Source organism: Protobothrops mucrosquamatus, unplaced genomic scaffold (genome assembly GCF_001527695.2).
Source record: "Protobothrops mucrosquamatus isolate PMUCROS unplaced genomic scaffold, P.Mucros_1.0 scaffold988, whole genome shotgun sequence".
NCBI classification, from domain to species: domain Eukaryota; kingdom Metazoa; phylum Chordata; class Lepidosauria; order Squamata; family Viperidae; genus Protobothrops; species Protobothrops mucrosquamatus.
This window is the reverse complement of record NW_015387227.1, coordinates 100,883-128,651: the sequence shown is the minus strand read 5'-3', so window position 1 is coordinate 128,651 and position 27,769 is coordinate 100,883. Positions and strand designations below refer to the sequence as shown.

The 27,769-nt window shown below is 39.2% G+C and overlaps 1 protein-coding gene across 1 annotated transcript in view; it reads left to right on the top strand.

Moving 5' to 3' along the window:
- The window catches only part of PAX2 (paired box 2), a 148,497-nt gene that overhangs the window by 88,938 nt on the left and 31,790 nt on the right, over positions 1-27,769 (top strand). The window contains exons 6-7 of the mRNA XM_015819793.1: positions 23,088-23,263; positions 26,858-26,984. Coding sequence (XP_015675279.1) covers positions 23,088-23,263; positions 26,858-26,984 — 303 coding nt within the window. The remainder of the gene's footprint in view (positions 1-23,087; positions 23,264-26,857; positions 26,985-27,769) is intronic.

The following is a 27,769-nucleotide window of genomic DNA, read 5'->3' as shown; positions in this document are numbered from 1 at the left end:
TTGTTCAACAGTGTACAATTAAATTAATAAAGCTCTTAACACCAGAAAACATAACAGAAAATTAATGGCTTCTGCTGTCATTTTGATGCAGTCATTTGCAACCCAGCTTTCCGCACCAAAGACTCCATCAATGGAAGCAGTTTCTTTAAACAAGTAGAGTTAAGAACGGAAAGCAAAGTAATTTCCTTCTGCATGTCCTTTGAGTAAACAAAATATTTTGTAGATTTTTGGAGACAATATTAATGTCTATAAAAATGTTATAGTCAACATTAATGTCGCAGGAGGCTGCTCTTACAGGACAAATATTACCTAGAGGCATAGCATATAGAATAGTAGAGCTGGAAGGGATCTTGGAGGTCTTCTAGTCCAATCGCCTGCTTGAGCAGGAGACCCTAGATCAATGATGGCGAACCTTTTAGAGACCGAGTGCCCAAACTGCAACCCAAAATCCACTTATGTATCGTCGTGTGCTGGGTGGGCGTGGCCCATTGGGTGGGTGTGGCCCATTGGGTGGGTGTGGCCCATTAGGTGGGTGTGGCTGCGGTGGTAACGGCAGACTGGGTGGGACTATAAAGTTCAATCAATCAATACCAACTTTGCGAGATGTTTTTTTTTTGCCTGCGAGAAGTTGAAATTGACTAATTGATTGAACCTTTTTTTATTTTGCACAGGGCAGTGGAGGCCTAAAGTGAAAAGGTTTTATAAAACCCAGCTGAAGGCCTAGGACTGGGGCGACGGCGCGCGTGCCCACAGAGAGGGGTCTGTGTGCCACCTGTGACACGCGTGCCATAGGTTCGCCACCACGGCCCTATATCATTTCAGATAAATGGTTGTCTATCTCTTTTTGAAAGCTTCCAGTGATGGAGCAGCACCCACAACTTCTGAAGGCAAGCTATTCCATTGGTTGATTGCTCTCACCGTTAGGAAATTTCTCATTTCTAGGTTGCTTTTCTCCATGGTTAGTTTCCATCCATTGTTTCTTATCTTGCCTTTTGGTGCTTTGGAAATCAATTTTATCCCTTCATCTTTGTAGAAGCACCTCAAATATTGGAACATTGCCATCATGCCATCTCAGTCCTTCTTTTCATACTGAATTCCTGTAACCCTTCTTCATATATTTTTGCCTCCAGCCCCCTAATCATTTGTATTGCTCTTCTCTGCACTCTTTCCAGAATCTCAACATCTTTTTTGGTATTATGGTGACCAGAACTGGATGCAGTATTCCAAGTATTATCTTAATAAGACATTGTGAAGTGGTAGTAGAACTTCATGTGATCTTGATTCTATCCCTCTATTAAAGTAGCCTAGGATTGCCATTGGCTGTTTTGGCTGCTGTCCCACTGTCAAGCTTCACAATTTCTTATTTGGTTTTAGCAGGTATTATTTCTTTGCTTGCCAACAGACCCAGATGGGAGAGGTATGATTGGAATTTGTTTGAAGTAATTAGTATGGGAAGCAAGATCATGCTAGAAGGTTATTGGGAAACGAAGGAGTTTGGTCATAAGAATTATCTGGTACTTAATTGGGGAATGTGACTTGCACTGTCAAGGGGAAGGTAGGTTTCTATACTTTTAATTTACTGTTCTTGCACCAAAAATGCCAGAGCTGTTTTTCTTCTCATTAAGTGCTGGAATGCTTAGCCCAATAAAGTTATGCATTAGAGATTGGAATGTCTCCAGTGTGTTTACTTCATTGGGAGTTTCAGCCGGAACCATGACACCCATAGTGTATTGGCTCATATTTAAATCATTATCCATTAGGACTCTAAGATCCTTCTCTCAGTTACTGGCATTAAGCCAAGTTTCACCTACTCTGCACCTATAAAGTTGTTTTTTCTTGCCTAAATGTAAAACCTTAGTTTTATCTACATTGAATTTCATTGTGTTAGATAGGGCCCAGTGTTCCAATCTGCCAAGATCTTTTTGGATCTTGAGCGTGTCTTCTGAGGTGTTAGCTATTCATGCCGGCTTAATATCGTCCACAAATTTGATGAGTTCCCCTTCAATTCCCTTGTCTAGATTGTTCATGAAGATATTGAAGAGTACCTGGCCTAAAATGGAAACTTGGGGTACCCCACTGCTTACTTCCCTCCTTGTGGATATAGTTCTGTTGAGGACTACATGTTGAGTACAATTTGTCAGCCAGTTGCACACCCACCTGGTGGTGGTGCTGTCTATCCCACATTTTACTAGCTTGCCAAGAAATAGGTTGTGGTCTACTTTATCAAATGCTTTACTGACATCTAAGTATACTATGTCCACAGCATTTTGCTGATCTGTTAAACTGATCACTTTATCAAAGAATGAAATATGATTTGTTTGCCATGATCTGTTTTTGATGAAGCCATGTTGGCTACTGGCTATAACCTTGTTTGCTTCTAAGTGTTCACAGATTTGTTGCTTGATTGTCTTTTCCAAGATCTTTCCAGGTATTGATATCAGGCTGATTGTTCTGTAACTTCCTGGATCTGTTTTCCCCCCTTTTTTGAAGATGGGGACCACATCAGCTCTGTTCCAGTCCTCAAGTACTTCCTCGTTGATTCAAGAAGTTTGAAAGTATGTTTCAACGGTTCTGAAATAAAGTCTGCCAGTTCCTTCAGAACTCTGGGATGTAGTCTGTCAGTCCTGGGTGATTTGAATCTGTCTAGAGCTGACAGGTGTTCTCTTACATTATTTTTGCATATTTTAATTTGGATTCCTAACCTGGCCTTAATTGTTCTGTTTTGGGTAATTAGAGTAGTGTTTTCTTTTTCGTGAAGACAAATGCGAAGTATGGATTAAGCAGTTCTGCTTTCTCTCTACTATCTGTTCCTGCTTTGCCGTCTTCTCCCATTAGTGGACCAATTGTTTCTTCAACTTTTTTCTTGTTTTTTATGTGTGGAAAGAAACTTTTTAAAATTATTTTTGATATTTGTTGCAAATTTTACTTCATTCAAAGCCTTAAATTTTGTAACTTCATCTTTGCAGGTTCAAGCTATCTGTTGGCATTTGCCTTAGTTATAAGTGTCCCTCTTTCCATTTTTTGTACTCGTCCTTTTTTTCTCTCATGTGGTCTGAAAGTTCTTTGTGCGACCATGCTGGTTTTTTTCTTGGTTTTCTTGTTTTTCTTTTTTAGAGGTATTGAACTGTCCATAGAAATTTAAATTCATTCCTAGTATCCCAATGGTCCCTAATCATCTGTTTACTTACCCTGAGTTGCCAATCCCATTATTATTATCTTGGTTTGTTGCACAGTCAGCCAGATGTTCAAACTGAATTTGGCATTTTTATCCACGTATTGGGTCCTGCCCAAAGACTTGGGATAGGAAATGTTGATGTTTTATGATGTTAGAGGTATTGTCATAGGAGGTAAGCTATTACAAGTAAAACTGCATGTTGCAATTGACTGATGGTGAATTTGTCAATGCCAATGGTGTTCAAGTGGTGCTCCAATAATTATTATTGGTTGCACAGTGCCAGATGTTTAGTCTAAGTTTGGCTTTTTATCCACCTATTGAATCCTTCCCAAGGACCTGGAATAGACAGCTGTTTTTGTTAGATGATATTAAAGGTTTCATTCCAGGATGCAAGTTATTCCAAGTAAAGCTGCCTTTTGCAATTGACGGGTGACTTTGTCAATGCCGATGATGTTCAGTGGTGCTCCAGATGTGTTGGGACAAAAACCCAGGGGCCTATTACTCTTCGTACTACTTTGCTTTTTTTGTCCACAGTTATTCTATTTGCAGATCTTTATATTTTGTGATTTTTCTTTAATTCATCCTCTTTTATTCTGCTGTCTCTAAGTACTACAACATCCACTGCCCTACTATTGTGGTTTGTCACACAGTCAGCCAGATGTTCAGCCTAGACTTGGTATTTTCATCCACCTATCAAGTCCTTTCCAAGGACCTGGGATAAGCAGATGCTGAGGTTTTGTGGCATTACAGATTATTATTATTATTTCGATTTTGTGGCCTCCAACTCCAAAATGACTCTGGCTTATGGTTTAAAATAGAAAAACAAAAGAAAATCTGTTGCATCTAAACATCCATATATCACCAACATGGCTCCATAGATATGGTTCTCCAAGGTCTGGGAGAACAAGCCAAATTGTAAGCTTGCAGAATATCTGGGATATCATTCAAAGAGCAGATTGTATTTAGAATTTGTTTATTTGAAAATTAATAAAAATTTGGGAAAAAAAAAGAGCAGGCATGCTTCCTGGGCTCCAACAGATGGCGCTGTTTGATTGAAGGGACTGTTTTTATCCGGTATTCTGTTAGCTTCACTGTTGGAGTGCTACAAAAAGATTTCTTAAAGTGTCTAAAGCTTGTGGGGATGGCATAATGGAGTCCTTGAGCTACGTATTTGTTCATTGTTCTCTCTCCAGAGAATCCTTGACAACTTTTATTTATCATAGTTTGCAGAAATCTTCTGTCTGAGAGCATTACACTTGTTCGTTCCTTCTCCTGTTTTGTAATTGTTCAGCTATATCCTTCCAGGTTGGTCAATTCTGCAGTTCCATACCTCAGGGGGGGGGGGGGAAATCTGTCTTTTCTTAAGTATAGAAAATCTATTTTTTTAAAAAAAACTTTATTTTTTTTCCTGATGGCTAACCTGATTTAATTTGATTTGAAGACAATTCCCCCTTTAAGAAAAAGATGGAAGAAATGTAGTAGAAGGGAAGTATTGCTCTCTCCTTTACCCATTAACACCTTACTGTATTTTCCAAACAGCGGATTCATCCCTTCTTTTTAGCACTGCTATAGACCAAAAAAAAAAAAAAAGGCTTTTTGTTCTTTTTAACAAGACTAAATTCATAAATAAAAGTTCCAAGAGGACAGGCAGGCTGCATAGGGATCATGTGTATGATTCTTACTTCATAACACATCCTCTGCGGATAGCAAGAGTACTTCTCCCTATCCACATTTCTTGGATTAATAGAAGACTACAGTAGTGGCCAAAATTGTGGAAACCTTTTGGGAAAAGTGTACAGTAGAAATGCCACCTTGGGTTAAGTTTCCACCAGTTTTTCTCCTAATTTCTTTATAACTGTAGCCTTGTTCACTTAATAATACTATTTTACATCGCTTTCTCGGCGACCACTCAACTCTTTGCACCATGACTTTAATTTTATTACGTTTTACAAGCTCACTAAATGAAAGAACACAAAAAAACCCCAACCAACTTGATAGTGATCACATAACACACTGACACATGTCCTCCTCTCAGCTTCAATACAGGACATCAATAACTGAATCCGATTGGCTCATTGCCAAAACAAGATGACACCCGATTGGCTCTCTAAACACTCGTGCTCATTGGCTACCATCAGATGAAGGAAAGCTCCCTGATATCAACCTAAGCAAGTTGTACTTCCTTTTTCTGGTTATTTGGCTATACCTTTTCATAGAATACAGTATAGATAATTGAACAAACTTTGTTGCATTACATTCTTGATTAAATTATCTTTCCATTGATATATAATTTTATGGTACTACTCCGAAGAAAAAATGGTGTTATTAGCCATCACACCTCAAAAATAAACTTTTCCCAAAAGGTTTCCACAAGTTTGGCCACTACTGCAAGCCTGCAATGCCCAGATTGGCAAATTATACAAAATTTATTCTGCTAAATTCATGTTTGTTTTAATCAAGTGTCATATAAAAACTACTCTGACATTTGTTAAAAAAAACATAAAAAGCAGTTTTGTAAATATTTTAAATGAATGAATGAGGAGTCCTGCACCAGCAGACCATCCATCCTTGTCCTTGCAGTTGCAAGTGTGAGTTATGCAAGATCCCTGATGGTTAACTTTATAAAAATTCCAATTTTTAAATTAATAATAAAGTTAAAATAACTTCAGAATAGATCCACAGAAGCAGGAAAGAGGGAGGTGTTTTCTCAATAAAGAGGCTATAGTCAATGTTTTCTAAATAATGCTTTTCAGTTTTCGTTTTCCCCCCCAGTTTCATAACATTTTCAAACTCATCCCCATCCAAAAGAAAGAAACAATTTTAAACGCTTACAAAATATTGATAGCAATTTTCAGCTATCCGTGAGTTTACGTTATAATCACGTATGTATACATCCAGTTTGGTGCAGAGTAAAATATCAGAGCGGAACCCATTCATAAGTAAGTTTTGTTTAATATATTTTATTTGAACAAAATATTACCATTAATGTTGCAATAATAAATTTCATACAATATAAACAGAAACTATCATGTGGAACTTCTGGGTGTTTCTGAGAGAACCCTGGGGTTTCAGGGAACACAGTTTGAATACTGCAAGGGTAGGCACCAGGTTCAAATCCAGAAAAACATGAGCCAGGGCAACTGGGTGACTTTGAGCCAGTCATTTCTCTCAACCCTAAGAAGAGGTAGGTGGCAAACCATTTCTAAAAAATGCAGAGGACAGTCATCGGTCATCAGTTCAAAACAATATAAAGGAACAACGGTCCTTTTAAAAAAAAAAATTAAAATGCTACAATGATAAAAACTTATGCAAACTAAAAAATATGAAAATAACCAATAGAAGGTACAGGGAAGAAAAAAAGAAAACAGAATAAAATAGAAAAGAAATAAGAATATAGTAAAGAAAAAATATATAAAGGAATGACTTTCCCCTTCATCATAACAAGTGATGAACAATTTTAGTAACTTACCACATTCTATTAAAATACAACACGTGATCTCTTCCCATATCCAATCCCTTATCTATAAAAAAAAATCCTTAAAAACTCATAGTTTTAGCAAAGTCTACCAAAGATTATCAGAGATAACAATATATCTATCTTAATCTTGATTAAATAAACCAGGTTTTTTTGCTGAACTAAATGAGGGGTTTTTTATAACAACAACAACAACAACAACAACAACAACAATAATAATAATAATAATAAAGTTGGAAGGGACCTTGGAGGTCATCTGGTCCAACCCCCTGCTCAGGCAGGAAACCCTATACCATTTCAGACAAATGGCTGTCCAGTCTCTTCTTAAAAACTTCCAGTGTTGGAGCATTCACNGCTTCTGGAGGCAGGTTGTTCCACTGGTTAATTGTTCTAACTGTCAGGAAGTTTCTCCTTAGTTCTAGGTTGCTTCTCTCCTTGATCAGTTTCCATCCGTTGCTTCTTGTCCTGCCTTCTGGCGCTTTGGAGAATAGCTTGACTCCCTCTTTGTGGCAACCCTGAAACCTTTGATTGGGTAATATTATGAAATATTCTATTTTTTTCTAATAAAGTCCTTCTCTATCACACTCACTGAGTTTCAGAGGCGAGGAGGCCATTGGGGGTCAAACAATAGTTATTTTAAAAATATTTTTAATTCAAATTTTTAAAACATTCTTAAATAGTTATTTTTAGTTGTTTTTCCTGTTGTGTTTTAAATGTAAGCACTGCTACTGTGTTCAACGCTTTAGGTAAACTATTCCTTTTGTACAATCTCAAAGGTTTAAAATATAATAATTTAATAGATGATGAAAAGTAATGATTTATGAGCCAAATCTAACTTTTAAAAATTTATTACCAGTCATTTTAAAATAGAATTGGTTCACAGGAGAAAAAAATCCAAATTTTCTGCCCAATTATTTTTTCGGGTGGGGGGGTTCTTGGTGCTCTCTGAGCTTGGTTGTTTTTGTGCATTACCAAATTAGGAAACTGTCTTCAATGATGGAAAAGCAACCAATTTCTACTGTAATTAAACATAGAACTTGCTAAGATTTCAAGCATACCAAACAATAGCTTTTAAGTTGGACTCACATTGATTACATAGAACAGACATGTCAAACACAAGGCCCGGGGGCCGGATGCGGCCCGCAAAGTGGTTTCATGTGGCCCGCGAAGCCATCCTGGAAACAGTGAGGGAACGGCCCCCGCTGCCTTGGCCCTGGCCCAGGCCGGCCGGAAGCCAATGTACAATTTTGTGGTGGCCATCTATGCTGAAACACATTCAGTCTTAGCTCCACAAGGCTGTCTGGAAATAGCGAAGAACCAGCCCCTGCTGTGTCGGCCCCGCCCCCTGGGTGCATGCTGGGGAGGTTGTCACCCTTTGTGAGGAATGAAGAAATGGACCATGCCTTGGCGCTTGCCCTGGTCCCACCCCCTTCTGCCAGAGATCCTCAGATCTGTCACACTCCTGCCCAGGCCCCCACAGGCACCCTTGACGCGAACGATGTAGAGCTGGCCACGCCCACCCAGTAGGCCACACCCGCTCCATCCACTCCCACCCAGTAGGCCGCACCTACCCGGCCCCCGGAGGGCAACCGCAATGCTGATGCGGCCCTCAATGAAATTGAGTTTGACACCCCTGACATAGAAATATTTCGTTCCAACACATGAAAAGAAACAAATGCTTTAAGCCTAATAGCATTGGTGAAAACTGGGGAAAAATACAACCATTATAATCATAACAGAAAGGTCCTGGAGAGCAACCATTAGATGATCAGTTTAGATAAAATTTCTGAAAACAAAATATGTATCAGTTTCAATGCAAACCTAAAAATATAATATAATTGCATTTCTATTCTTAATTTTAACTCTGCTGATTTCAAGATAACCATACCAAATGAAACCGAAGAAGCATAAAAGCAGCCATACAAAAAAACCCTCCATAATTAGCCTAATATCCCACTAATAATATTTATCAATTATGGGTCAGGGACTATAATTACCAAGCTATACTAAATTTATGTAAGTAACCCTATCATTAATATCAGCCTAATTATAGACATTTGCTCACTAATCTTTACACTACTTTGTGGCATGATCAATCCATTGTCTGATACACAGATGCTAATGTGCTTACTGACATATTTGTTACGTATTTAGTTATTTTTCTCACTGTAATATTTATTTTTATAATTGCAAATAATGCATTTCAAAAAAAATATATGGGAGGGTATCTCAAAATGAATAGGAATTCTATCATTCCTATTGGCTGGTAGACACAGTAGCTTCAGTCATAAAGCCTACATCTCACAGTAGTCCTTCTGGGCTAACCTTCATTGTTGTTATAAATTCAACATGGGATGTATTTTTTCCAATTAAAAATTACTAACGATATGCCCTTGCCTAAGAATAATCCAAACAGCAAATGGTATAAATAAGGTCAATTTAAAAGAATAATAGGGAGCGTCTTTTCCCACTTTATTTTTTTCTTAAAGTGAGGAAACAGCATTTGTAACTTTTTCATCATTATGTTATTTTCAATTAATATCAGAGAGACCTTAATTTTACAGGCTAGTTGTTGTTGTTTTTATTAAAATATACTGAAAACATCTGAGAAAACTCACACAATATTCAGCAGTTCTCAGCTGACCATGTCCTACATCAGTTGCAATTCTGATTTTGTCAGGGAAAGATTCAAGAGAATTTATGTGGATTGAGTTCTGCTGCAGTTTGAATGAGAAGGTTTTTCCCTTTGGAAATTGAAACATGTGCTAATCCCACTTCTAAACTGAATGCTAAAGAACAAGTAAATTGCAAAAACATCCTCTAAGCCACCTTCGTAGTAGTATGTCATTAGAAATTGACTGGGCTGGCATTTTTCTACATATTTATTTGCTAGATTTATATTCAGCTTTTCTTCCAGAAGCAAAAGGCAGCATAAATAGCATTCTTCTTTCCATTTTTTTCACACAGTTATCTGAAGTATGTTAGGCTAAGAAGTCCAAAGTCAACCAATGATATATAAATTTAAATCTAGGGTTGCCCACTTCTATTCCAGTACATCACACTAACTGAAATAAAACCTGAATATAAAAAAGCAAGAACTTGTTCTTCTATCTTTTCTCTGGGGACCTGAAATGGATGGACTGCCACTCAGTTATAGTTCTTAAATTCTCTGTATTTTCTCTGGATTGCTCTGATTTGCAGCCTGTTAAAGTAAGATTCAGGAAGAGAATTTGTGTAGTTTAATTTAACTTAGCACATCAATTTTTCTTTTCCATCTTGATTCTGTATTATTTATATATATATACTGCCTGGCTTCAAATAACATTCACCAAACAGTCAAGCTGAGTTTACACTGTGTACTGAGCCAAGTATATCTTAGCTAGAATGTTGTATGACCCCAACATGATGAAGCTCATTTTTATGGGCCAAGATAAGACACTTATCTGTCATTTGATTTGCTATACACTGTGCCCCACATAGTCTGAGGGGGGGCTCTGTTCAGAAAGCCAGTGCTATGCACTGGCGTTTCTTACATATTCTTTTTGGGAAAGCTTCTGAGATAATGGTGACAAAGGTCTCTTTCTCCTGAGGTCAATTTGCAAGCAGCCTGAAGTTTGCATGGCTAGAATTGTTCAGCCTCTTGCTTGGCCTAAGGTGTGCTGAGTCTGCAGGGGGTACAATGGCCTACAGTATCTAGGCAAGCTGGAGGAGCTACTATGAATGACAAGCACAACAGTATTGATTGTTTTCCAAACTCGGCCCAGCCGATAGAAGGTAATTAATGACTCCATTTGCCTCTGTATCCACAAGAACAATTGAGTTTGAAATGGCAACAACTGACAGTGATGTGAAAGCTCCCCGAGGGAGATATTGTGAAAAGGTGACTGGCTCCCGCTTGGGGACACACACAGGAACATATCCAAAGAGGAGAGGGCAAAAGGAAGAAGGCAAGAGCTGAGGCAGACTGAAAGATCAGGCAATTTCAAAAATAGAAGATGCTTTGATGTGATCACTGAAATAAAGGGTACCCTTATATCAAAAAGTGGATGCCAACTTAGAAGATTCATTCAAGGTAGATTGCCTTAGTGAAGATTTTAGCTTGTTCTTATAATATGCTAGGCTAAGAGAGAATTAACTACTTTATGGTTCAACATGCTTTCCAAACCAGCATGATTAGTTGGTAGCTTGGTTTCGTGAACTAGCAAATGGGGTAATTTAGTAGTCCAGGTTTGCATGAACAAATCCTTGCTCTTTCCACTGAGTCATAGAATTTGCTTGCTTTCTACTTGAATATCAGCTAGATGGGTAGACAGACAGACCTGTAAACCACACCCCTATTGTTCAAAATTTCTTACCTGAGCTTTATTAAGTAAGTGGACAGATTTATTGTCTATTTTTATCAACTCCTTTCTCTTTCTTAGTTTATCTTATTTACTTACACACACACACTAACACCACAGTCACAGAAACAAAAATAGTGGGCACTTCATTGCCATTGCCAATACAATGACACAGTTTTTTTCTCCCTGTATCATTCTTTCCATTTCTCTATTTTTTATCTACTGATATCATTGAACTGTTCTTTATACTCACATCTACATTTCACAGTGTCAATAATATTATATATGTTGTATAGCATTTTAGCATTTTACCTTTTGTCTTTTTAAGTAGCGCCCCTCTCCCCAATCAAATAAGCTCTACTAACAGATGTGTGTCTCAATACTATTATTTATTATATAGAAATAATACACAAATGTACAGTATATAGTCCCCACTCTTTGCTTTGCTTTTGGATATCTAACAGTTATAAATACACTTCTATCACCCCACCCTGAGGTTTTAGCCCTATTCACACCCTTTAGGGTGTAGATCTTAAATGATAGCAGCAAAGCCCCATGTTTCCTGAATAAGATTTGGGAAGGAGACAAAATTAGTTACCACAGATTAACTCAAGCCACTTTCTGAATGATGGCTATAGCCTTGAAATTGTGCATCATTTGCTAAGCAGAAAATCCATGGACTATCATTGCCATTAATTTTACTGCAGAATTAAAACAGTAGCATCCCAACACAGAATGTTACTTGATGCAGAATCTGAATACATTTGCTCTTACACCTTAGTCTCGTGGTCTTGTGTTTGACCCTTCTTTTGATTTATTTATATTGCCGCCCTGTATATATTGACCCAGAGGTAAACCTGTGCAAGTATGTCAGAGGCAGACTTATCCTTTCCTTGCTTCTTCTTTCATTGGTTTGCCATCTTTCTCTGTGGGAGGCCTGTCATCTTTGAGATCCAGAGTTTGTGCACACACCAGCCATAATCCTTGAGCAGAACTATCAGTGGGATATGATTGATCAATTGAATTCCCTAACAGCTGAAAAATGTGGGATTAAATAGTGTATTATACACAGAATGAGTTGAGACTTGATGTTCATTTCAAGTTCATCTTGCTAGTCTTCTGCCACAAGATCAGGCAATCAATAGGGGAGCAGTTATCATATATCACGTCTCTCCATCCTAGGGAGAGCGCCATAATCTCTTGCAAATTTAGAGTGACAGTCTTGTCAAGATCTGCAGAACCTGAATAAATGAAGGAAAAGGGAGCTTACACTGGCTTGAGAAAGCTCAAATTTCTCTTGCAAATTGAATCACTCTGTATACATGGATATTTATGCACAGATATCATTCTTATAAATATTAAGGTTGCTATTGGGCAGTGTGTGTTAATTAATTCATAGTTCAGTTTGCCATACCCAAAGTGAAGATCATTTAGATTTTAGTACACACAAAAAAATAAGAAGCTAAATTTTCGTTATTACATTATCTCCAGTACCATTTGAGCTGTACATAAATTTTGATGGATTGGAAGATCAGGCAGAAACTGTTTTCACTCTTCCCAAAAGACTGGCACTGTGATATAGTCCTAGAATAGGGGTAGGCAACCTTGGCTTTTTTATTACTCGTGGACTTCAACTCCCAGAATTCCTGAGCCAGCATGGCTCAGCTTGGAAACCTCCCTTTCCCCTCAGCATGGCTGGCTCAGGAATTCTGGGAGTTGAAGTCCACGAGTCATAAAAGAGCCAAGGTTGCCTACCCCTGTCCTAGAATCATAAGGCTGGGAGGAACTTTGGAAGTCTTCTAGCCCAACCCTCTACCCTTAGCAGGAGACATTATTCCATCACAAACAAATGGTAGTTTGATCTTTTCTTGAAAACCTCCAGTGATGGAGCAACTCTTAGGAGGGAAGCTGTTCCATTTGTAAATCATTCTCACTGTCAAAAAATTCATTCTTAGTTCCATGTTGGAACTTTCTTTCATGACTTTCCATCCATTGGTTCTTGTCCTACCTTCAGAACCTTTGGAGATTAAATTGATGTCCACCTCTCTTTGGCAGTCCTTCATATACCAGAAGACCGCTATCAGGTCACCCCTAATTCTTCTCTTCGTTAGACTAGACATATCTAGTTCCCTTAACCATTCCTCATATGATTTATCCTGCAGTTTCCTGAGCATCTTAGTTGATATTTCTGCAGTCTTTCTAGGATCTCAAGGATCTTTTTTTGTATCATGGTGATACAATTGGATGCAGTATTCCAAGTGTGGCTGTACTAGTGTAGTGTAAAATAGTACTTCACTTCTCAGGATTTTGATGCTATTCCTCTATTGATGTAGCCTAGGTCAGGGGTAGGCAACCTTGGCTCTTTTATGACTCGTGGACTTCAACTCCCAGAATTCCTGAGGCCAGCCATGCTGAGGGGAAAGGGAGAGGTTTCCATGCTGAGCCATGCTGGCTCAAGAATTCTGGGAGTTGAAGTCCACGAGTCATAAAAGAGCCAAGGTTGCCTACCCCTGGCCTAGGCCTATATCGACTTTTTTGATTGCTATAGCACACTGCTGGCTCATACTTAAGTGGTGGTCCACTAGGACACCTAAATCCCTCTGACACTGTGGGTGTTCCATGCAAGCCAAAGGGGAGCACTTTAAATGGAAAGCAGCCTAGTGGGCAGTTGAAAATGGTTTTCCATTCAACCCCTTCCCTAATCCTGACATGGTAATAAGCTTCTTGCAAATCGAGTTTGGAGAAAATTCTCCCCTTGGCTAGGTGGGCTAACGTGTCCTTCATGAGGGGGAAGGGGGTACACATTCTCCATTCATACCATGTTCAATCCTCTGTAGTCCATGCAGAGACAAAGAGAGCCATCCGCCTTCTCTTGGAATAGGATGGGAGCTGCCACCCTAGTCTGGCAGGTTGGATAAACCTTTGGGCTAAATTTTTGTCAATAAAAGCATGTAGCTTATCTAGCTCCGTAGCAGTCATCAAGTAAAGCTTTGATTTTTGTAGCTTGGCCCCTGGGACAATTTTGATGGTACAGTCTGTGGGTTGGTTAGGAGGGAGCTCATCCGACCCATGTTTGCTGAATTCGTCTCTTAGGTTATGGCATTCTCTCGATGTACTTGGCACTGGGCTCCCCGCTCACAGCTGCCCCGATCTCTCGCTGGGGGTCCTTTGGGGGCTGGCGTTCAGTACTCTCTCAACGGGAATTTTAGAAGTCCTTTTCTTCAATCCACCTGTGGGTTCTGACCTTTTGTCATCAAAACCTACAAGCTATTTCAGTCTAAAGAAAGATGAATTGTGGTTAAATAAAAAAAATAACATTTGCAATAATAATTACAGTACATAAATATTGCTAATTACAATATAATCTCTTGTCTGACTTAAATGAGGAAATTAAAGAATGACTTACTAGATCTGCAAGTGACACAGCTGGGGGCAGTGGCTACTAATTTCAGAGGAAAGATTTAACAAGACCTAGGCAGGCTTGAAATTAATATGATGGAATTTAACCAGAAGAATTATAGAGTTCTATACCTGGGTAGGAAAACTGGAAAACACAAGTATAGGCTGGCCATGGTTTGGCTGAAATGTATATGTAAAGGAGCCAAGTGTCTTGGAAAGAACAAGTTAAATACTGTATGAGCCAGGAGTGTGATATGCAAAAAAGGTAAATTATATTCTAGGGTACATTAACAAGGGCATAACAGCCAGGTGACAGAAATAAATTGTTCCACTCTCTCCAGACATATCATTTCTACTTTAAATACCAAATTCTTGCACCACAGTTCCAAAAGGACAGTGACAAATTTGGGCAAGTTTAAAGAATGGTGACAGGACGATGAGGGATCTGGAAACCTATATTTCTAAAGGATGGGTAAACTATTTAAGTATGTTTAGCCTAACAAAGAGGCAACTGAGATATTACAGAAGTTTTTTTTTAATATCTGAAGGATTGTTACATAGAAAACAGAATGGACTCATTCTTGATTGTTCTAGAACAGGGGTAGACAACCTTGGCTCTTTTATGACTCGTGGACTTCAACTCTCAGAATTCCTGAGCCAGCCATGCTGAGGAGAAATGGAGAGGTTTCCATGCTGAGCCATGCTGGCTCAGGAATTCTGTGAGTTGAAGTCCACAAGTCATAAAAGAGCCGAGGTTTGCCTACCCCTGTCCTAGAACAAAGAAGTTAAAATTACAAGGAAGGGTATTCATCCACTATCCAGGAAATTGATACAGTAATGGGACAGAGGTAAATTGGATGAGGTGCCCAATGGGTGCTGGACTGTTTCCATCAGTTAAGGGACACCTGACTAGGCTGCCAGTAGAGTATCAGTCAAACCAGCACACATCCTAAAACTACTATGAACTAAGGGAGAAATGCAACTTTAAACAGTTAAGCACAATTTATGCTTGTTTCAATGATGGGCTGAAGAGTAGATGAAGGCAATTGTATGGAAGTAAAGCAGAAAAATAGATTATGGGGCATATATACATATCGTCATTCAATGCAAGCAGGGAAAGGCTCAGAGCAAGAGAGCAGGCAGCAGCATCACCAAGGGGAAGAATAGCCGGACAGGAAGAGACAGGAAAAGTTCCCCCAAATGAAATTTTGGTAGAGGTCAGCTATTTCCACTCTGATCCTTGGTCCAGTTTTTCCATCTTGTAAAACCAAAGTATCTGGATGCTGGAACAGCAACCTGGGGCAACCTGTTCAGAAAAAAAAAAATCCTACAGCAATACATGATTCAGCAATTATGGCAGAAAAATTGTTCAGTGGTTCTCACTGGATTTGTCCCCGGGACAAAGGTTTCATTTATCCGGTGAGCTGAAGTTTCTATCCTTGAGCTTTAGATTTAGTAGAACTCTTGGATTTTGAACATTTTGAATCAGTGATCACAGCAAACAGCTTCTCCCTCCCTCTCTCCCCTTCCATACAGAGGCTGCAGGCTTGTACTAATCAATATGTAATATTGTCTATGGTCTTATTGTATTAGGTTACAGTATATAATGCAGTATTGATTATATCATATTGCATAACCACATATAAACAGAAATGTAGATTAGCCAGGAAGATCAAGACAGAGTAGTAAAGTTGAGGGATATATATAATCTGCATCCCAAGAATTTCCTTTGGTTATAATAGAAAAAAAACAATCTGCTCTTTATAGGAGAAGATGGATATTACCTTCATAATGCAATTAGCTTCTTCTACCTCTCAGGTTGAAGTCAGGACTTAACTTTTAAACCTCTGGATTCCAGCTACATAACGGGCACAGCAAGAATATGCTGTAGGCACTTAACATTTTAAACGAGAAACCCCAAACCTTGGAAGACAAATGTGCTCAAATTGAACATAATAATGATCAAACAACTTCTAAAAGAATCGATCCCGTAGAACACAGGTGTCAAACTCGCCACGTCACATGACGTGTCGTGACATATCGCAACTTTTTTTGCATTGCCGGAGCTGGGGTGGGCACGGCCTCTGCATGATGCAATCGGCCCGCAGGCCGGCAGTTTGACACCCCTGCCTTAGAAGAAAAGGAGATATGGAAACATGTCACTCATAGAAAAAAAACACACAAATCTAAAATAAAACCCCTGTCCAACCCAACCCATTCTGATGCAGCCCCACTGGTGCTGAGCAATCAATTTCATAGACTGTCCGTGGAAGAAAACATGCAGACACCTAGAAAAGAAGCATCATCAAATGTCCCTAAAATAGTAGCAACATCAAGTGCTTCGGTGATAGATAGAAAAATACCTCAAAACTCCCTAGGGGAAAAAAATAGGCGAGTGTTGGTGATAGGAGATTCAATTCTCAAGGGAACAGAATCAGCCATCTATAGACCAGTCAATCCAGAGAAGTATGTTGTCTCCCTGGAGCAAAAATCAAAGATGTGGCCGAGAACCTAACCAAAATAATAAAACCCACAGATTACTACCCTTTTCTATACTACACGGAGGGATTAATGACACAAAAACAGACCTGAAAACAATATTGAGTGGTTACGAACAGCTAGGCAAGAAGATCAAGGAGTTAGATACACATATAGTTTTTTCATCTGTACTGCCAACGAAAGGTCAACATGCAATAAGAGAACAAAGGATTCTACAAGTGAAGCATTGGCTAAAGGGTTTGTGTCACCAAAAGAACTTTGGATTCCTGGACCATGGTCTGCACTACCTCTATGATGGACATTTGGCAAGGGACAAGCTGCACCTCACAAAGATTGGGAAGAATGTTTTTGGAAAATGCCTGGCTCAACTTATTAGGAGGGCTTTAAACCAGCGGTTCTCAACCTATGGGTCGCGACCCCATTTGGGGTCGATCGACCATTTCACGGGGGTCGCCAAGCAAGGCTGTCCGCCATTTTTTCCCCCTTTTCCGGCGGGTGCCTTACCTCCCTTGGGCTGGGCCAGCTGGTGGTCGGCCTGCTCCGTCTCTGCCGCTTGCCAGCTACGCCTCGGCTGGCGCAGGGGGCGGAACCACGCATGCGCGGCGCTCCCGGGCAGGGAAAGTCCTCGACTTATGACCGGTTGGGGGTCGCGGCATTAAAAAGGTTGAGAACCACTGCTTTAAACTAAAACTGAGAGGGAGAGGGTGACCAATCTTTAGCATCTCCAGGACCGAAATCGCAAGCAAAGCCTCTAGAAAACAAATCAATTAATGAGGTAAGGAGGAATGGGACGGAAGACAAAATCGAACACCAAATAGGAGACATAGAAAGCATACCCAGAGTCAGACATAAAGATCTCAAATGCCTATATACAAATGTTCAAAGTTTGGGGGAACAAGCAGGATGAACTAGAATTATTAATACATGAAGGTAGATATGGCACCATTGAAATTACTGAAACTTGGTAGGATGAAACCCATGACTGGAACATACAGATAGAAGGATACAAACTGTTAAAAAAAAATAGACCCCCCAAAAGAGGAGGTGGAATTGCACTATATGTAAAAGACTACTATATTGCTACAGAAATGCATGAGATCAAAGATGAAAACCTCCTAGAATGCATATGGGTCAATTAAAAAAAAAAAAGAATGATATTGCCATAGGTGTATACTATAGGCCACCCAATGAAGCAGAAAAAATAGATGTGCTTTTTGCTAACCAATTAAAAATATATATGTAAGAAACACACTACAATAGTAATGGGGGACTTCAACTACCCTGACATCAACTGGAAAACTAATTCTGCACCAAGTGATAAATTGAATAAATTCCTGACCAACCTAGCTGACAACTTTGTTGTCCAAAGGTAGAGGAGGGAACTAGAGAGATAACCATACTGGACTTAATTCTCACAAACAGAGAAGAAGTGATAGAGGAAGTTGAAATTGCAGGAACCTTGAGTGAGAGTGACTATGCCATACTGGAATTCAATATAATGCAAATACAAGCAATAGAAAACAATGATACCAGAGTCTTAGATTTTAAAAGAGCTGATTTTAACAAACTTCAAGAGAGCTTGGGAAAGGTTCCTTGGAGGAAAATCCTAAAGGGGAAAACCTCAAGAAGCTTGGGAAACTCTGAAATGTGATCATAAAACCCCAATCCAGCACAATACCACTGAAAAACAAGAAACCTAGAAGAAACCAGCATGGCTGCACAAAGATCTCTCTGACAAATTCAAAGATAAAAAGGACAAGTACAAAAAAATGGAAAGAGGGACACATAACTAAGGCAGAATGTCAGCAGATAGCCAGAATCTGCAAAGATGAAGTCAGGAAAGCAAAGGCTCAGAATGAACAAAGACTTGCAACAAAAGTCTAAGATAATTTTTAAAAAGTTTCTTTCAACATCAACTAAAGAGAGAAGATGGCAAGGAAGTAACAGGCAGAGAGAGAAAGCAGAGCTGCTTAACTCATTCTTTGCATTGATCTTCACGCAAAACGAAATTATAGCCCAACCTACTATAACTGAAAAAGATAGACTAGAAATAAAAGTTAAAATAAACGAAAAAATGGTAAGAGAACACCTGTCTGATCTTGATGAACATAAATCACCGGGACCTGATGGATCACATCCCAGAGTATTGAAGGAGCTGGCAGATGTCAGAACCACTGTACTATGTCTTTCAAAAATTCTAGAGCACCGGGGAACTACCAGAGGATTGGAAAAGAGCTGATGTGGTTCCCATCTTCAAAAAAGGAGAAAAAAACAGACCCAGGAAATTACAGACCAAACAGTCTAACATCAATACCTGGGAAGATTCTGGAAAAGATGATCAAAAAACAGATATGCGAACACCTAGAAACAAATAAAGTTATAACTAGAAGCCAGCATGGGTTTGTTAAAAACAGGTCATGCCAAACCAATCTTATTTCATTCTTAGACAAAGTGACTAAATTAGTAGACCAGCGAAATGCTGTGGACATGGTATGTTTAGACTTCAGCAAGGCATTCGACAAAGTAGACCACAACCTATTTCTTGGAAAGCTAGAAAAAGTGGAATAGCTAGCATCACCATCAGATGGATTTGTAATTGGCTGACAAACCATACTCAACGAGTAGTATTACGTCTAAATGGAGGGAAGTAAGCAGTGGGGTACCACAAGGTTCCATTTTAGGCCCAGTATTCTTCCATATCTTCATGAACGACCTAGATGAGGGAATAGAAGGGGAACATATCAAATTTGCAGATGACATTAAGCTGGCAGGAATAGCCAACACCCTAGATGATAGGCTCAAGATCCAAATGGATCTTGACAGACTTGAGCACTGGGCCCTATCTAACAAAATGAAATTCAATGTAGAGAAAAGTAAAGTCTTACACTTAGGCAAGAAAAATCAAAACTACAGATATAGATTGGGTGAAACCAGGCTTAATAGCAGTAACTGTGAGAGGGATCTTGGAGTCTTAGTGGACAATCAATTAAATATGAGGCAAAAGTGTGCGGCAGCAGCCAAGAAAGCCAATGCAATCCTAAGTTGCATTAACAGAGGGATTTGATCAAGATCGCTTGAGGTACTAATGCCATTCTATAAAGCCTTAGTAAGACCACACCTAGAATACTGCATCCAGTTTTGGTCTCCACACTGTAAAAAAGAAATTGAGACTCTAGAAAAAGTGCAGAGAAGATCAACAAAGATGAATAGGGGACTGGACGCTAAAACATATGAAGAACGGCTTCAGGAACTGGGCATGGTTAGTCTAGTGAAGAGAAGGACCAGGGGAGACATGATAGCAGTGTTCCAATATTTGAGGGGCTGTCCCAGAGAGGAGAAGATCAACCTATTTTCCAAAGTACCTGAAGCCCAGACAAGGAATAACGGATGGAAACTGATCAAGGAGAGATTCAACCTGGAAATAAGGAGAAATTTTCTGACAGTGACAACAATCAGCCACTGGAACAGACTGCCTTCACATATTGTGGGAATTTCATCACTGGAAGCTTTCAAAAAGAGACTGGACTGCCATCTGTCAGAAATGGTGTAGCATCTCCTGCTTGGGCGAGGGGTGGGACTAGATGACCTACTAGGTTCCTTCCAACTCTGTTATTCTAAATTTATTTTCATATTCACTATTAAGAGAATATGGAAGTCTCTTCTCTTTTACAGATGTGCCATATTTTTCTGGTAAAAGTGAGAGACTGCAATACTTTTAGCCCAATGCAAGAATAGGGCAAATTAGGTGGGATGTATGCTAAACAATTTCTGCCCTGGAAATGTTTTTCTTTGTGTTGCTAAAAATGTTATCAAGAAGTCTTATACTTGAAGTCTGTAACAAAAGGTACTATGATGTTACATACACAGATCATTGTACCTAGTGAGGCTGCACATGTACTTGTATGGCGTATAAGAAGGATCGCATTTTGAGTTAACTCAAATAATTTTTTTGAATCACTTTGAGTGTAGCTTATCTTAGGTGATATGATTTTGCAACTGTTGCATAAGTGCTCCTGTTGAAAGATGGAGATATTTTTCTTTCAAAAAGTAATGAAAGCAATGGCATAGTGTGAGAAATGTCAAGATGCTTTCTTTTAAAACGTACAAATTGTTTGCAATTCACATAAAAGTTTCTTTCCACACTTGCTTGTGTTGCCAATGGTAGATGTTATTTTTTTAACATTAGCAAACTTTCCAACATTCACCACTACATTATAATTCCATGCAGCCAAGATATACCAATTGATGGTAGAGGACAAACTCTAAATTAAATATCTCTGCCAAGGGTTAAGTGTGGTTTTAAAGCTGGCATATTTTCTCTAACAGAGAAAAATTGCATAAATATTATGGAATACAATCTTTAACAATTTTAAGCCACCTCAAAGCGAGATGTGCGGCATATAGGCTAAATAAATAAATAACAGTTTGAGATGGAAGAAAGGCTCAGTTAATTTCTAGATTTGCAGGGATTAAAAAAGATCATGGGATGTGGTAAGATAGAACAATGTGGGACAGTGAGTACCAACACAAGATGGATTTGGCTGACCAACTGCACTCAGTGTGTAATTCTCAATGGAACTACATCTACATGTATGATGACACTAAACTGGCAGGAATAGCCAACACCCTAGAGGACAAGCTCAGGATCCAAAAAGATCTTGGCAAACTGGAACAATGGGTCCTATCCAACAAAATGAGCTTTAATGTGGAGAAAAGCAAAGTTTTACATTTAGACAGGAAAAATCAAAGGTATAAGTACAGATTAGGTGAGACCTGGCTCAAAAACAGTAACTGTGAGAGGGACCTTGGAGTCCTAGTGGACGATCACTTGAGTATGAGCCAACAATGTGCAACAGCAGCCAAAAAAGCTAATACAATCCTGGGTTGTATAAACAGAGGCATAGAATCAAGATCATGGGAAGTATTAGTACCGCTTTATAAAATCCTAGTAAAACCACACCTGGAATACTGCAACCAATTTTGGTCACCATACTACAAAAAGATGTTGAGACTTTGGAAAAAGTTCAGAGAAGAGCAACTAAAAGGATCAAAGGCCTGGAGACTAAAACATAGGAAGAATGGCTGCAGGACTTGGGTTTGGCTAGTCTAAAGAAAAGAAGAAATAGGGGAGACATGATAGCAGTATTCCAGTATTTGAGGGGCTGCCACAAAGAAGAGGGGGTCAAATTATTCTCCAAAGCACCAGAGGGCAGGACAAGAAACAATAGTTGGAAACTGACCAAAGAGAGAAGCAACCTGGAATTAAGGAGAAACTTCCTGACAGTGAGGAGAATTAACCAGTGGAACAGCTTGCCTTCAGAAATTGTGGGTGCTCCATCACTGAAGGTTTTTAACAAGAAACTAGACAGTCACTTGTCTGAAATGGTATAGGTTCTCCTGCTTGAGCAAGGGGCTGGACTAGAAGACCTCCAAGGTCCCTTCTAATTCTATTCTACTCTACTCTACTCTACTCTACTCTACTCTACTCTATTCTATTCTATTCTATTCTATTCTATTCTATTCTATTCTATTCTATTCTATTCCAAATGGAGAGAAGCATGCAGTGGGGTACCTGAAGGTTTTGTCTTGGGACCAGTGCTCTTTAACATCTTTATAAATAACCTAGATGAGGGGATTGAAGGAGTACTCATCAGATTTGCAAATGACACCAAGCTGGTGGGAATTGCTAATACTTTGGAAAATAAAATCAACATTCAGAAGGATCTTGACAGACTTGAGCATTGGGTCCTATGCAGTAAGATGCAGTTCGGTGGTGGTAAAAGTAAGATCCTGCACTTAGGCAAGGAAACCCAGATGCATAGTTATAGAATAAGTGGTACCTGGCTGAACAGTAGTCACAGAGATGAGGGGGGTCAACCTATCCTCCAAACCACCTGAGGGCAGGACAAGAAGCAATGGGTGGAAGATTGTGAAAGAGTGATCTAACTTGGAACTAAGGAGAAATGTCCTGACAGTGAGAATGATTAACCAATAGAAGAGTTTGCCTCCTGGAGTTGTGGGTGCTTCATCGCTGGAGGTGCTCAAGAAAAGATTGGACTACCATTTGTCTGTTATGGATTAAGGTCTCCCGCTTTGGAGGACTAGAAGACCTCCACGGTCTCTTCCAGCCCTATGATTCTATGATGCTTTAGCAAATAAAAGCCACACTAATGTCCTTATCTCTTCCTCTGTCTCACAGACGTAACGGAGGGCTCGGTCCCCAATGGTGATTCCCAGAACAGTGTGGATAGTTTGCGGAAGCATCTTCGTGCTGATACTTTCACACAACAGCAACTGGAAGCGTTAGATCGCGTCTTTGAGCGGCCTTCTTACCCTGACGTCTTTCAGGCATCAGAGCACATCAAATCTGAGCAGGTGGGACCCAAGTTTGTAAAAACAAAGTTGATGGGATCCTGACAACTGCAACGGATAACGGTTGCTTCACTTCTCTTACAAATTTTAATGATCATGCCTTCCAGGGCCACAGCACTTGATGGGGCAAATTCTTAAAATAATTCTTAAAATGAAATTACCATTCCAAGAACTGGGGTGGCGACTATGGTGATCAAATTGCCAGAGAACCAATTTGTAATGTAAATGTGTTCTCTGTTGTACAGCAAAAGCTTGCCCGCTTTTATACGGCACACACAGCACATTTTTATTTGTAGTTTTGACGTATTTTGGAAAATCATATAGAAATCAGTATCTTCAGCACTTGCCAATCACTGTAAGACAAAGATAATTCATAGCATGAATATTTGCCCAGTTTGCTTTATTTATATATCGTTGTTTTCTGGATTCTTTCCACACGTTTGTGTAAAACACATCTGGCATGTGGACCATAGATCATGAGAGTATTTTAGAATGCATTTTTTTTTTCTTATTTAGTTTTGTTGTTGTTGAAAGTGATTGACCAGAAGGTGCTGCTATAAGATTTTTTTTCAGTTTCTTGTCATTCTGTAGCCTTCCTGGCTGGTTTTCCTAAAAGGAACTGCCTCAGCTTATCAACATTTAGGCAAGGAGGCTGCAGAACTTTGGAGAGAGGATTTCACAATGAAAGGCAGGACACTCATAGAGCTTCTTAGCACTTTATTACCTACCGGTAGATAATTTCTGATAACACCGAACTCCAACCAAAAGCCTTTTGAATGGAGTTTGTTTTCTATCCAGTTGAATAGGAATTATTGAAAAAAAGGTGGAAGAAGTGTTTGGCTCAGCCCACTTTTAAACCTTTAAAACTTTTGCAGAATACATCAACAGTTGACTACAATCCACATCCACACATATAACAGTACAGTATATACCAGGGGTAGGCAACCTTGGCTCTTTTATGACTCGTGGACTTCAACTCCCAGAATTCCTGAGCCAGCATGGCTCAGCTTGGAAACCTCTCCCTTTCCCCTCAGCATGGCTGGCTCAGGAATTCTGGGAGTTGAAGTCCACGAGTCCTAAAAGAGCCAAGGTTGCCTAACCCTGGTATATACAGATACAGATCACACATACAAATTTAAACCATTGTAGGCAAATACACCAACTGTCACATGCTACTAATATTTCTATACAGACACAACATCTAGGTCACTCTTTAAGAATTTGAAAATATTTACCTAGTATATATCCATAGAAACATGCCCCAGTATTCTGTAATTTACTGTAAATAATTATTTACAAAAGACACTGACATAAGTATGTGATGAAGTAGATTAAATTACATTGCTACACCTACAAGACAATGTACTTGTTATTATATGGTTTCCCCAAATACAGTAGATTTCACAGTTGCACAGAACTTCAAAAAGAAAGACTTTCTCAGTGACAATCTCGTCTCTCTGGAGCAACTTGCCCCAAAATCAGAAGTGCATTCTTGTTCTTGAAATTCAGTTTACTAAAAGAGAGCATTCGTGTAGTAGGAGATCCTCTTAATGGTAGCAGTAGTTTCTGCTAACTATATTTAAACACTATAATTGCTTGCTGTTTTCATTATTTTATGGATATTCTTAGCTTTCTATATTGTAAGCCTCCTAAAATCATGAGAATTAGGCAGTGTACATATGGAAGGGAAGGAAAAGTTTGAAAACTGGTCCTTTAAAAAAAAGTTCATACATTTATCTAGTGCTATTCAGAGAGCGTCTGTATAAAATGTTAATAGTAAAAGAATATTTAATACATTAATATTTTAATACTTCCTATATTCTAGAATTTAGCCTTTTTTTAAATTTAAAATTTACCTTAGAATTGCACATCATACAGCTCCCATGAGTCTTACTTCTCTTATTGTTCCTGTATACAACACTGAAAAAAAAATGTATGATTCATTTGAAATAAAACTTACAATAAAAGAAGAAACGAAGTTTAAACTTCGAACACAAAGGATCCTGAAGCCGAACTGCATACATTATTTTAACAAACCCTGCAGTTTACTAAAAAAAAAAAAAAATCTACTAATTTTTCTACTGAAATGTATTTCGTGCTGTGCCAAGCAGTTGCATGATATACTTTCCCTCATAGCAGAAAGGAATGCAGGGAGAAACTAATCATAATACACTATTATGTACTATAATTATTATAATGCGCTATATACTATTATTATGCATTTTACCCTCCTTCTTTTTTTCTGGTCAGCCCAAGCCATGGAAGCCTCATCCAGAAGGAATCAGGTTTTTTTCCTGTTGCTAGATATCAAACGCAAGCTTTGCTCCGAAAAGGCCTTCTGCATTTCCTGTCTCCCTGACTTGCACAATTTATATCCAAAGTGATTTTGTCTTTACACAAAAATCAAACGCTTTAAATCCCACCTCACGGCAGTAAAACCAACTACTAAAGTTGAGGCCAGCTTTGGGTTTCTGCTATCCCTGAGTGTCTGAGTGTATTACAATGAATAACCTTTATTTACTTTCATTAGACTATTAAACAGCAGCCCAGTCATTCTTCCTCCAGAAACTTTGAATGGGGCCCATAAAACAAATCCAAAGCCTAATTGAGTTCATTTTAATTTCTCTCCAATCACAGCGAATTACTCCAGTGATAAATCAGGAGGCTAGCCTCACCCCCCCAACAGAAAGCCTAATTTGCAGCTAATTACAAAACTGATTTCTACAGAAAGATCAATACAAAAAGGAATTGGAAACGACTAGGCAATCGTGGCTGGGCAAGGAGGAGGAAAGTAGATCATAAGGAAATAGCATGAGGAGTAGGGGCGGGGGAAGGGGAAGCCACCACAAAGCAAAGAGAGAGAGAGAGAGAGAGCAGAAAATCAGTTTTAATTTAATGTAATATTAATCAGAACAACTTTTCCTGCCTTTTTTTTAAATTGTCTCTCTGGTTCTTGCGTCTGGTTTGGAGGCTACCACAATAAAAAGGCAATTACCCAATGCCTCTTGGACAGGACACCCTTTCAGATGCAATGAATTTTCCTCCTCCCATCCTTCTGTTAGCCATGTGGCCCGCCCCCACCCCAATTTCATACCCCAATGCACAAGGGTTGGGGAGAAAAGAGGAGAGGGTTTTTGTTTTGTTTTTTAAAAAAAAGGATCCCAAGAGTGGATTGGAAAAGGCTTTTCACAAATGCAAGCAGATAATCTTTTCTGTTCAGGCAAGAACTTTTAACCCACCCGCCGTATGAAGTCTGTGGAGAAAAGGATCACGATTTTCACATTTTCTTTAAAATAAAGCCAGCCTTTGAATCTGATCTCCCATGTTTTGCTCTGGTTTCATCCAGGGTGGCTGCCTGCTGGGAATAAAGGCAGCCACCCTAGATAAACGGGGATGAATCTGGCTCCCGAGGGAGAGAACTGGCATTCAATTGGGAAGTTTGCCATCTCTGGCCAAATCTTGCTCTTCATTTGTTTTATTTATCTCATCTTTGCTTCCATCTGCGCAGGGACTGCAACCTTCACTCCCCTCCATCTGCCTGCTCTTCCCTTCCTTCCAACCCATCAGTTAGAAAGCTTTCTTTTCTCTCCTCCCTAGGGTAATGAGTATTCCCTCCCAGCTCTGACCCCTGGTCTTGATGAAGTCAAGTCAAGTCTATCCACCTCTGCTAACCCAGACCTGGGGAACAACGTGTCAGGACCCCAGACATACCCTGTAGTGACTGGTAAGTGATGTGCCCACTGATGAGAGCCTATACTTTTGCTTTATCATTATTCCTAGTTGCTTGATAAGCATGTTACCCAAACACAAAAGGAGGGGAGGGGAGGGAAGGGAGTAAATGGATGACAAAAGGAAGGGAAGGGAAGGGAAGGAAAGGAGAGGGGAGGGGAGGGGAGGGGAGGGAGTAAATGGATGACAAAAAGAAGGGAAGGAAAAGAAAGGAGAGGAGAGGGAAGGGAAGGGAAGGGAGGAAAGAGTAAGGAGGAGGTAGGCAAGATTAGAATCAACCATTTCCTGTTTTAAAACATTTAGCAAACTGGGAGCACAGCACCTTGGTTTGTTCTGAACCCACAAGACGAATCTCCTGAGAAATGTTATATTAAAATATTTGAATATTTTAAATATTGTTCATACCATAATGAACCCTCAATGAAATCAACCATAAATCATATGTTAGCACAACTTATTCAAGGCATAACTTATACAAAGCAACGTCTTAATATGCATCAAAATATGATAATCCATGGACCTAAAACAATTCCCTAGGAAAAAGGTCCAGGGATTATAACTGAAAAAGCCACATTCTGTAGAGTGACTAGCTTTGTTTCAGATGGTAGAGTACTTGGATCCCTGCCTGGTCTGATCTATATAATATTAGTGGGAGGGGCTTCGCTTGGATATATGCTCCCAAAGGTATTTGTCTAACTTTTCAATGGAATTTACATGACTTTACATAAATTCTGGCCAAAACATATATTAGCACTATGCATTCTTTTATTATTATTATTA